At 38.8% G+C, this 12,308-nt stretch overlaps 1 protein-coding gene across 2 annotated transcripts in view; it reads left to right on the top strand.

Annotated features, from left to right (window-relative positions):
- Window positions 1–12,308, top strand: part of GLRA2 (glycine receptor alpha 2) — a 127,268-nt gene that overhangs the window by 30,538 nt on the left and 84,422 nt on the right. For both annotated transcript variants that reach the window (XM_042867721.1, XM_042867722.1), the window contains exons 5-6: window positions 10,508–10,590; window positions 11,826–11,963. In XM_042867721.1, the coding sequence (XP_042723655.1) occupies window positions 10,508–10,590; window positions 11,826–11,963 (221 nt within the window). The remainder of the gene's footprint in view (window positions 1–10,507; window positions 10,591–11,825; window positions 11,964–12,308) is intronic.

The following is a 12,308-nucleotide window of genomic DNA, read 5'->3' on the forward strand; positions in this document are numbered from 1 at the left end:
TGAATGATCTCTGCATGGGCTGGATTTTGTAGAAGGACTACAAACTTGGAAAGAATGGCAGTGCTATGTGATGATACTGACAGTCTTGTTCCTGACACTCATATTCTGTATGACACCTGGATTTTGTGTTGTGTACACTGTTGAACTGATTTTATGTTCCAAGGGCAAGGATCATATCTTCCCTGTCCCACTCTGGGCAGCTGGGACACCAGCAAAATGCTAAAGACCCTCATAGGAGGCTTTGCCTTCTTTTTGAGCCACACATTTGTGGTACCTGATTCCCACAAACTCATTTCAGGCTGCCAGAACATTAGCATCTGCTGAAAAGCTTATTTTAGCAAAGTGGATGGAAAGTGGAAGGTGTTTTTTTTTTCCTATTATACATTCATTGCCTCCCTCTCCTTTTAATATTTTCAGTGCATCTTAGTCATATGATCTTGATGCAGAAGGCAGTACTGTAGCAGTGATCCATGGCATTGCACCTGCGTTATACTGGCCAGGAAGATAAAGAGGCTGAAAATATATATTTTTTTCTATCAGCTGCTCCACTAAGCACCTTGTATTCCCAGTAGTCATATAAAAGAGAGGCTGTCCTCTGAAATGTAGGGCCACTCCATTTAGCCAGAAAGAGTTACAAAACAGATTAGTTCACATTTTTAAAACATGTAAAGAATTTAGAAAATGTTTTTCATAGTTCGATGAGAGAATCATGTGGAATTTTAGGGAGTTGATTTGAACAAATTCACAAATTATTTTTCTTCCTTATATTCCAAGAACAATTAAATACCTAGGAAGAAATTCCTCAAGTCTTTCAGAGTATCATTTTTTTGGTCTTCGTTTATTTTCACAGCATATTAAATTTTGCAGTAATTTAGGAAACTGCTTCTCTATGTTTCAACTCTTGACCCAGATTTGGTAGTTAAATGTTATTATGGATGAAAGCTGTATCTACCAGAGAGCAGCACTGTTTGGTTGGACACCATGAAACAGGAAATACAAGCTGTTGCATTGGTCTCTTTCTGCAGCTGTTCTGGAGGTGATCACTGGACCTCCATATGACAACAAGTAGATGAGGGGATGAGCTGCCACATCCAACAGCCCTCTCCTGCCTGAAAACAGCACATTTACTTGCAATACCATCTCTTGTGCCACGTTACTCAAGTTACCAAAATTGAATCTTTGTTCTGTGGCAGTAGTGCCAATTCACAGAACACTAACCTCCTTAGATGCCCATTACTCTACATGCCATCTTAGGTTATATTAAAAGTTATGGTAACCATACCCCTCATGTAAATCATCAGAAATAATATACAGCACTTGTATTGTTCAGCTTTTCTGAGCAAAAGTCCTGTGCTTTCTAGTCTTCTTTGTCAAGTGCTTTGTCACTGTGCTCTTTGCCCTGTGGGATAGAAGATTCTTTCCCTTCTCATTTGGCAGGTTCAAGTTGGGTATTAGGAAAAACTTCTTCATGGAAAAAGTGGTGAGGCACTGGAACAGAGAGGTAATGGAGTCACTGTCCCTGGAGATGTTCAAGAAACATTTAGACGTTGTACTGAGGGACATAGTTTAGTCAGGAAATATTGGTGGTTGTTGGACAGCTGGACCAGATGATCTAGGATGTCTTTTCCAATCTTGATGATTCTATGAAATGCAAAGCAAACTTAAAAGAAACATAATTAACACAGGCTTTCTCTTCACAATAGACTACTTGTGGGAAAGAAATTCCATAATATTCCTGAAAAAAAATGTATATGTCCATATCTTAGATTTTTAGCGATACCAAAAAAATCTTTTGCCTTGTTACAGTAAATTCAGGCAAGGGTCATCTACAATAATTTCAGAGTATAACCCATATCAGCTACCCAATAAAGCATTTACACCTAATTACACTGTTGTGTGAAAATCAACAACAGCGTGGCACAGTCTAGTCTAACAGAGTGGTAGAAAATGTTACGTTCCGCAGTTCTGCACACATCCTGTGCTTAACTTTGATGACTTCAGTTTTATTTGCAATCTAGTGTTGGTATTAAAGAGGATTTGGACTTTACTATCAGCATTGTCTTTCCATGTGACAGATTAGCAGAGAGGGAGAAGTGAGACTGTTACCATGATTGGTATGTCTGTGTGCTAGGTAAGAACCCCTCTCCTAGCTCACATTCATATTTATTTTCTCAACTCCTATAAAACAGCACTGATGAAGGTGAAGCTTTTCCCTTGGAACTGAATCTTAATCAGCACAAGAACATATTCATAGAACATTATTTATTATACCAATGGCAAAACAAGTCCATGCTCATTTCCCTGATCTTCTAAAAGCAAACAAAGAAGAATCTTCATATGCATTAAAATAACTTTTCCACACTTAAGAAAATACGAGGACTGCTCCAAAAGTAATGTCTTCTGTTTCATTATATTGGCCCACAATGTTGGAGGCAGAAGTTGGTGGTATGGCAGTAGAGGTTGAATCTTCCCGCCAACATCCTGGTACATTTTGTTGCCATATGACAGATGGCAGCAGAGGGGCTCCTCCATGAAGTAAAAACAGCACCCACTGACATTCATCGACACTTGCTGAATGTTTATAGAGACCGACCAGTGAATGTGAGCACAGTGAGGAGTGGGTGGTGCATTTCAGCTGTGGCGACAGCGACAGTGAGTCACCTCCTCTGGTGCAGACTGTTATAAGCACAGCACTCAGGCTCCTGTTTATCACTAGTGACAATGCTCATGGAGGTGATTGTGTTGAAAAATGGTGTTCTCTATCTGAGATTTTGCTCTATCAAATAGTGTTATTGCACTCTTTTTAGCTGCTGTAATTTTCATGGAAATAAATAAGAGGCATTACTTTTGGAGTGACCTATGTATATAAAAAATGATTTTAATAATAAGCAATGCTGAACTACTAGCTGAAATAGAGCACAAAAATAAAGAAGTTTTGGATTTGGCTGCTATAATATATAAAGGCAGAGGCCTTACAGACTTTGTATAACAAATAGTGCTATTATCACTAGGCTTTACTAAACTGTACACTGGGACATAGTGACTTCCCAAATTGTAACTGCATGCTATGTGAATACAGTGAGTTTGACAAATTTGTCTTCCCATGGGCATGATTACAATAATAACAATGATTTCAGAGGCTAAAATACTGCAGCCTTTTATGTGAAAAGCAGCCATTCTTGTTACAGTTGAATTCTGCATCCTCGACTTATTATTATCTGCCTACTATTCACACATCTTTTTTCTTCTTGCCCTTTTTCCTGCCTCTAATCCACCACCATATCCCTTCAGTTTGTGGTCTTTTAATTTAATGTGCTGAGATGCTTCTCATCCTTTGGGATGGTTTCCCAACAGCTTCTCGACTGCACCCTCCCATCACCCATTCTCGTCTTTCACTTCGTCACAGCTTAGGTACAAATCCATACTGAGGATCTAGCTCTGTTTTTCCAATACCTTTATTTTTCTGTTGTGCCTAAAGTACCTGTTTTGCATAACGAATAATAAAACCTCCTAAATAAATAATAAAGCCTAATACAGGTGTATTGTTATGCAACTAGCACAGCCATTGTCAAAATCCTATTGATCATCTTGCTTAAGGAAAGAATAATTTACATTTTAATGACATAAAGTTAGTTGCATATTCACTTCATTGGGCATTTAAAGCAATGTAGGGATATGAACATTATACTTGAACATGCACTACCTCACTAATTCCTTTAATGCTGTGCATGTCCCTAGCTGACATAAAAAACACTGGGTGTGAAGTAAATATGAACACAACAGAAGAGCTACTCGAACTGAAGGAAATGCTGCCAGGACAACTGGCATCAACAAATAGCTCTACACTGGTCAGAAGGAAATTTAAACTGGAAGTTACAGTGTTTCCACTCATCTCTGCTTTGAATTCCCAAACAGTATTCCAATAGAAATAGTGGTGGGCATAGAGAGGAACAAAGCATCATTAAACAGAATCACAGAACACAATATCCTGAGTTGGAAGGGACCCATGCGGGTCATCGACTCCAAGCCTTGGCTCTACATAGCAACTTTTCAGCTCAAATGCTTCTTGAGCTGCAACAAGCTGGGGCCGTGCCCACAGCCCTGTGCATCCCGTTCCCCGCCCACTGCCCTGTGGTGCAGCCCCTTTCCCTGACCCCCAGCCGCCCTCCCCTGACGCAGCTCCACGCCGTTCCCTCGGGCCCTGTCGCTGTCACACAGAGCAGAGCTCAGCGCTGCCCCTCCGCTCCCTGTGAGGAGCTGCAGCCGCCGTCAGTCCTCCCCTCAGCTCCTCTGCTGTGCGCTGAGCAAACGCAGGGACCTCAGCCGCTCCTCACACCTTGCCGTGGTCAGTTTCAAAATGGATTAGATGAAACGCCTACATGTGTTCATGGATTATCAGATTTGATGGCCCAAGATGTTACCTTCTATAGCCTTCCATAGACAATGATGTCTGTCTTTGACTGCTGGTAACCATTTATCTATTGAATGTACATTAGAGCAGTTAAATGTTTGACAGAAAAAATGTAGGTTCAGGATCCATTTCTAATTGAATGGCATAAAAAGTGTGTTTTCCTGTAATATCCTCACAGAGATGGAGGTCTTTTGCCAATTGCATTACAATATATGACTTGAACAAGGATGTCATCATGCCAGAGGGAAAGAAACAGCACACTAAGCACACACTGCAGGAAAATTAATATAGAAAATAACAGAGGGAAAGGAGAGATTAAACTGCATTTTTAATGGAATTCAGAATTTAGCTGCTACATAAAATCATACTTGAGTTTAATTCCTCAGATTTGCTTGAACATAAATTGGGAAATCATTTGCTGGCAACTCATGTGCTGGCATTGCGTACCTACAGACAATGCTGGCATTACAATGAGAAGTGGGATTGCCCATAATAAGAATCCACCACTCTGTTCGTTTGTTTGCCAGCTCCCGTTTTAAGCAGTGCACGAAGCAAAGTAAAACACTGGAGGGAGAGACAACACGATCCTAAACACAGAACGTGTTACTCCAGCCTGCATCTCTTCTCACAGTAGTTGCCAATGCTCCACATCTCCTCTAAGCTCAACTTCAGCCCATTCCCATCTGACAGAAATGAAGCTGCAGAACATGACAAACATTAGAGAGGGATTCCAGGGCTCCTCAAACATAAGGGAAAAAACAGACAGTTTGACTGTTCCGTTTAACAGGACAAAGCCTGTAGACTGTGAAAATTACCAGAATTGACATTCAAAATGATGAGTCAGGTCTCTGAAAAAATAATGAGACGAACTACAAAATGAAAAGCCCTTTAAAAGAGGAATGTCACTGGGATTTATTTTTTTTGCTTTCTGATGTATGAGCAGTGCGTGTGCTCTCCTTTCAGGCACAGATCAAGATCCCCAGGAGAGGGGGATGGGAAGGATAAAAAGAGATTTTACATTCTGCTGCCTATTTCAGTGCCACTAGTCTGAATGGCATTTGCTCCTGTGTCATGCAATGCTGTCATGGTTGCTGTGCAACTCCATCTCCCCTGCCAGTTAATGGGGAACTTTGCCTGCCTGTGCTTAGGCAATATTTTTATGTTATTTCAACAGCTGTAAGAATCAAAAGTCTAATCTTCTGAAGGAAAAAAAAAAAAAAAAAGGAAAAAAAAAAAAAAGAAGATAAGATGTTGTTTTTAACACCAACTCCTGTCCCACCAACTAAGCTGTGGATGGGTGTCACTTGAAAGAATGAAGGGATAAGAATAGAACCCAAGAGTTATTTTTCATATCATGCCCACTCATGGTGAGGCTTTTGCTGCTTTTCATGTGTGAGGAGCCAATCATGCTTTTTGTAGGAGATAGGAAAGACTTGTGCCCTGATATGCACTATTTACATTTCCAACAGTACCTCTGAATTTCCAGAGTCTGATCCCAGTATTTTCTTATTAGGAAAAACGTTACAGAGGCAGCTGGTGTACCATAACCTGCTCACAAACACTTGCAGGTTTGTTCATGAAAATGTCATTTCCCTTCTTGTGAGACACCTGGTGCTTGGAGATCCAGATTCTCATGGGATAAAGGCCTTCTTTCTGGGGGAGAGCTATTGCATAGATCAAATGAGGTTCTGGGGGAGTCACAGCACACCAGCTGTTAGCTGCTTATAAGCATGAAGTGCGTTGGAGTACAGTTTAATGTTTGCTGTGGATCAGGCAATTGTAGCTCAAATGAGATATTTTCTTACATTTCTAAAAAATGAAAGTAAATATTGGATTATGTAACATGTAAACCCAGTTCCCTAAAGGCCTAACCCAGTACTGGCAGTTCTTTACTTCAGTTTTATGTTTCTGACCATTCACAAGATGTTTATATGCATAACGTTCTAAACTGTTTTTCTAGCATTTGGGGATTATCAGAGAAGTAATACCTGTGGATATTCAATATTATGATGATAAGCATTAGTATTCAAAAATTCTGAGATGAAGAAAGAGACTGGAGATGATGTTGAGAATAATCTGCTCACAAATATTGAAGAATTATTGATTTATCTTATTCATTTATTCATTGGTATGAAAGAGCCCATCTGTGAGTAATCTTCACTGATGGTGCTACTTTGGCAATTATGTGTCAAAACATGGACTGACCCCATGCCTTAGTACTCCAAAGAAAACTGGGGGTGGGATGTGGCAGGAACTGGGATAAAAACAGAACAAGGGGAAAGAGAAGGGTAGCAATAAATTAGGATGCAGAGGAAAGAGGCTGGGGTTTTGAAATGGATGAATACAGAAAGGGAGAGATGTGGGGTGGACAGGATGCATTATTCTGGCTTCTATAGTAACATAAGCCACAGCTTTCAGAACTACTGTCCCCCTGCTTGCAGAAGTAGGAAACACAGAACTTTGAACAATGCTGATAAGGTATCTTTCTGAAGTGATCAGAAATGAATGATGCTGAGCTGGGGTGAGAAGAGAGACAGGCCCACAGCCCGGGTCTGAACAATTTCTCAGGATGTTCTGGTAAAACCCAGGGATGAAAGAGGGGATCTTGAGTGAAATGCTAGGTGAAGAAATACCAGCGGTGCCCTTTGTAACTTGAAGGCATTACAGGAGTCAAGAGATGCTGCTCAGGAGGACAGACCTAACATATGAAAGAAACCTCATAAAGTAGGTCCCTAGAGTATTTGAATTACAGCCCTGCCTCTGCTACAGTATCGCTCAGTAGTGGTTTCTTTTTCATTATTATTTTGTCACAGTGCTGGCTAATTTTTCACTTTCTGCTTTCTGGCTCCGCTTCTGCATTTTGTTCTGTTCAAATCCCAGGGCTCAGTTCTTCCTTGACATTGGGATGGATGAGGGAAAGCAGGGAGTCACTTGGCTTTGCCTGCAGGGTGTCCTGCTGGACCTGGCGCTGTGCCTGATGTGAACAGAAGGATCCCCAGCTCGGCAACTCTCTTCTGGTCCCTGCCTGCTCTGTTAAGCTCCAGAGCTCTCCTCCTGAGCTACCTGTGTAACCCAAGCCTGAGTAACAGGGGATGGTTACAAAACATGTTGTTTGTACATCTCAACTGCCTTGATAGCGGGGTGCTGAAAAGTAATTGTTGTATAGCAGTTTCTTCTGATGTATTAATGATTACAGTATTCATCAATGTAATTGCCAGTTAAAATTGCACTACCAAATCTCCAGGGGCTCCTCTTGAATTTGCCAAGTAAGTGTGAGACATTCGTTCTATTTTTTTTTTTTTTAATATATTTTCTGTCAATGACGTTGTTATAGGCAGTGTGGGTAGCTATAGCTGCCTAACCATTTCTGATCCTCTTTCCCTATTGGAGTAAATGTACAAGTAGTGACATGGCAATGGATTTGGTAAAGAAAATTGCAGAATGATGTTTTTACTATATAAGAGTCAACTGCTATGAACCCTATGCTATGGCCCCACCACCATGGACTTCATTTGAGCTACTTCAGACTCCAGTAGCCAAACATTAGATTGTAATAATCCTGTTGAAAATCAGTAGGTTTACCAGGCAAAAAGTGCTGAATTTAATACTTTTGTTAATCCCGATAGAAGGGATTACAGAAGCGAAGATGCTAACTATGAGTGAATACTATGCTGAGATGAAGAACAAGTTAAAAGGGCATGATCTCTTGTGCTTGCCTCAACAATCATTGAATAAAAGTTATTTTCCAATTGTGTGGGTAAGCAGAGAATAATTTAGGCTTTCTGAAAGACATTGTTGCTTAGGGAGAGAAAGAAGAGATGTCGACCTTTGTGTGAAACAGCATAATGCTCATTTCCTCAACTCACCTCCAGATGAATAATTGACACATCCATCTAGCCACCAGGGGAAATAGATAACTTCATCCTTGAGAAACTTGGAAGCACTTGATTACTCATGAGTTTCATACTGAACTAATAGATTAGATACCCTTGCCCATGTATATAGTTAAACTCTCAGATTTCTTGAGGGTTCTGGAGAGGAGAAAAGGGATGAAGGGGAGAGGAAACACAGTGAGTGTACAGTCCACGACTGATGGTCAGTAAAATCTAAATGGTGTATAGGTTATATCTTCTTCAGAAGATAATGATATATTTTGCATCCCTTTAGAAAATCATTTGCATAAAGACATACTTGAAGTGAACTTCAAAAATCTAACCCATTTTCAGAATATGACTGAAAAGAAGAAAGAGAGTTTGGTATGTCAACGTTTCAAATTAAAAAAAAGAAAAAAGCAGAAGCAGTCTTTTGTCACTACTGGGGATTAGCAATTTAAATAGTTCAATCTTTAATCCAGGAAACTAGTAAAATGAGGCCAATTAACATTTGCAGGACACTTAAAATATTTAAAGTGGTAAAGGGCATGTTTCCAAAGGCATTCATACCTCTACTAAATGTGTTCTTTTTTTTTTTTTTTTTCCCTAGATGGCTTATATTTTTAATGCTTATGCTATGTGCTCTCAAAGGTTAAGTAAGAGTTTATTTACTGTGATGTAGAGAGGACTGCTGGGTGATTTTCTTCATCACAATGCACTTTAGTGCCACTAATAACCAATTTCTGATTTCCTGATATTGACATTCTGCGCACTGAAACCTGTGTCGATAGGACAAGAATGGTACATTCTCTATGTAGCTCATGGATAAGCAAAAGCACAGAGATGAGTAGTAGGATTTTTTATCAAAATGATTACACTTTGATTGTAGTTACCTAAATATCATCTTCTTATCATAGTGATTTGATTGCAGGATGGTAAGACTAAAAAGTACAGTCAGGTCTTCCCATAAAATTCTCATGGTAAAGAAACAGACTGAACTAGATTGTGTATGTACTGAGAAACACGAATGACTTGAGGAGAACAAAATCACTACAGGGGACAGAGTTGAGTGAGATATGTCCCCATATAAATTACATTTGACTTTGTGACAACACAATTTCCAGATTAGCAGCTGGCACATTTGTTCACTGGCATAATTAAAAACGTCTTCTCATTGTACCATATTAAAGCTTCAGTGTACTTTCAAGTGAGACAATTTAGTTCTTGTACTTGATGACAAGTGAACGCTGAGGTTTTTGTTTATTTGCTTTCTTTGTGTTGAAGTGTTGAAAGTAATCTGAAATAATACATGTATTCTTTAAATATAACTTAAACCAAACTCAATATTTTTTTTCTGTACTTTTTCAAAGAAGATAGTTATTTGTAATTCTGTCAACCCAATATCTTGTTTATTAAAAGCATTTCCTTCTCCCCATGGAAACAAGAAGAAAACAGTGGAGAAAAAGACTTGAAACATAAATTTCAATCAAATGTAGAAAAGTAAACTAAACCAAAAATAATGAGAGAAAGAAAAAAAAGAAAGGAAAGAAACAATAAGCGTATTCCTGTCCAAGTAAAATTATGCCTTATCTGGGACAAAACAGCTGAAAAATAAAGAGAAATTTAATCTTTATGATAACGCTCCTTTAGGCTTACTGTGTTGTTCCTGAACTCTCTATCTTTTAATGCAATGTGATTGTGGCTTTTGATGTATTTGTTGTTGTTTTTGTTGTTGTTGTTGTTTTCTTTTAATGGCTAAGAAGTAAGAATGAAGGCTTGGAACTGGCTCTCATACACAAAAAAAGCACTCCCTGTTGAAGAAACCCCTTGATTTTTATGTTTTCTTCCTTTGCTGTTCCAAAACAAAACCTAAAAATGTATGTCTCAAAATCAGTCATTTTAGGTTTTGCATTATTTAGGTTCACTGTTATTCATTCAGTGGTACATTAGTGGGGAGCATCTCTTGCTATCTTGCCTCTGCCTCTGTTCTGTCCAGCCAGTGCAGCCAGTGAGAGCCTGTTTTGCTTTACACGTTCTATCTTCACAGTCTCTTTTGTCCTTAAAACCTAAGAGGGGATGAGGAGTCCATCTTCTGAGGCTCTAAGATTTGGCCTTGATCCTTCAAAGTATAAATATGGGGCTTTGAATAAAATCTGTATATTTCTAACAAGTGTTTTTTTTTTTTTTTTTTTTTTTTTTTTTTTTTTTTTCCCTCCAATTTTAGGCTTACTTTAACCTTATCATGTCCCATGGACTTGAAGAATTTTCCTATGGATGTACAGACATGCACAATGCAGCTAGAGAGCTGTGAGTGTCCGATTGCTTTGCCTAGTAAAAACAAAACAAGTTTTACCATAATTTTGGTGGTTTGATAGTATTTACATTGCTATATTTGTGTGATCAGAATCAACATTCCTCTTTTGTAAGGGGTACTCCTGGAGAAAAAGTATTTGAACTAAAGTGTTGTTCCTTACTCCATGCTGTTCCAGCTCCTTTCTTTATTCTCCCACCTATCCAGTCAGGGCTGTGTCACTTCCAGGAATAACCACAGCAGTGCCATACCCGAGAAAACAAATCTCAAGAAAGTAAGAACAAGTAGGTCACAGCCAGGGATGAGTTACGTCTGATCAAGACGAGTCACGGCCTTTTGAAAAAAGATTTCACAGAATCATAGAATGATTGGAAGAGATCTTTGCGTTCATCTGGTACAACCCAGAGCAGGATGCCAGGCCCTTGTCCAGGTGGCTTTTGGAAATCTCCAAGGAGACTTCAGTGTCTCTCTGGGAAGCCTGTGTTAGTGCTCCATCATCTCCAACACAGAAATGCTGCCTGGTGTCTAGGGGGAACCTCATGCATGCCAACATATGCCCACTGCCTCTTGTCCTTTGCACAGACAGTATGTGTCAAACCACCTTGTTTTTTGAATTTTTATTTTGGTTTTGTTTTGTTTTGTGGGGAAGAGATAATGGGTTTATCTATATAAGTATGAGCTGCAAGTCAAGGTTACTACTTGTATTTGAGGCTGGAGCTTGGACACCGATTGTTTAGTTTCCTCTTAGCTGTGTGGTAACTGCAGTTGCAAAGATACTTCAGAAAGTCCAAACTTCTCTTTACAGCTTCACACCTCTCCGGTACATCACAGGTTTACAAAACCTGCACTATCACCTATTCTAGAAATCCTGGTTTTGTTCTGCCCAACAACTATATAGTCAAAGAATGATAAAAAGTAAGCAAAATGCTGGCTGATACATAGACAAAGAAAAATGCTAACTCATTTGTAAATAGTATCTTTCATGGGTCATAAATATTATTTTTAGTGGCAAACCAAGACACTATTTCAGAAGTTAATTATTTGTTGCTCTTAACATAGCAGTAATGCAATATTAGTAACAAGCAACTAATTGCAATTGTGCTGTAGTTAATCAGAAGGCTTAAAATTATAGCTAACCTTTACTGGAATAACTGACATATTTGTAAGCCATAGTAATACTTGCCTTCAAGGTTTTCATTACTATGTAATGAATCTGATTTCTTTGTTGTAGTTGGCTACACCATGAATGATCTGATTTTCGAGTGGCTGAGTGATGGACCTGTGCAAGTTGCAGAAGGTTTAACCTTGCCACAGTTTATTTTGAAAGAAGATAAAGAACTTGGTTATTGCACAAAACATTACAACACTGGTAAGCATTATTCTGTTGTTGCTGGTTTTTTTGTTTGTTTTTTTTTTCTCTGTGAATCTGGAAAAGAGGGGTAAAATTAAAACAACAACAACAACAACATCTATTTTTAAATTAAAATTGGATTCAGCCACAAATATTTTAAATCTGAAAAATATATCCTTTTTATTTTCATTTGCTTGAATGGTTTTTGTTTTTCTCCCCAAATTGCCTTAAACATCATTAAGGATACTCTAATAACATGTTCTAATATTCTAAAATCTTTAAAATCATTATGGTTTTAGAGTCTTGAAAGTGTAAAAATCTTGTCAGTCTGATTTCCTCAAAATGAAGATTTTAGAACAAACT

This window comes from Lagopus leucura, unplaced genomic scaffold, assembly GCF_019238085.1.
Source record: "Lagopus leucura isolate 7727_CA_CO unplaced genomic scaffold, USGS_WTPT01 Super-Scaffold_100001, whole genome shotgun sequence".
NCBI classification, from domain to species: domain Eukaryota; kingdom Metazoa; phylum Chordata; class Aves; order Galliformes; family Phasianidae; genus Lagopus; species Lagopus leucura.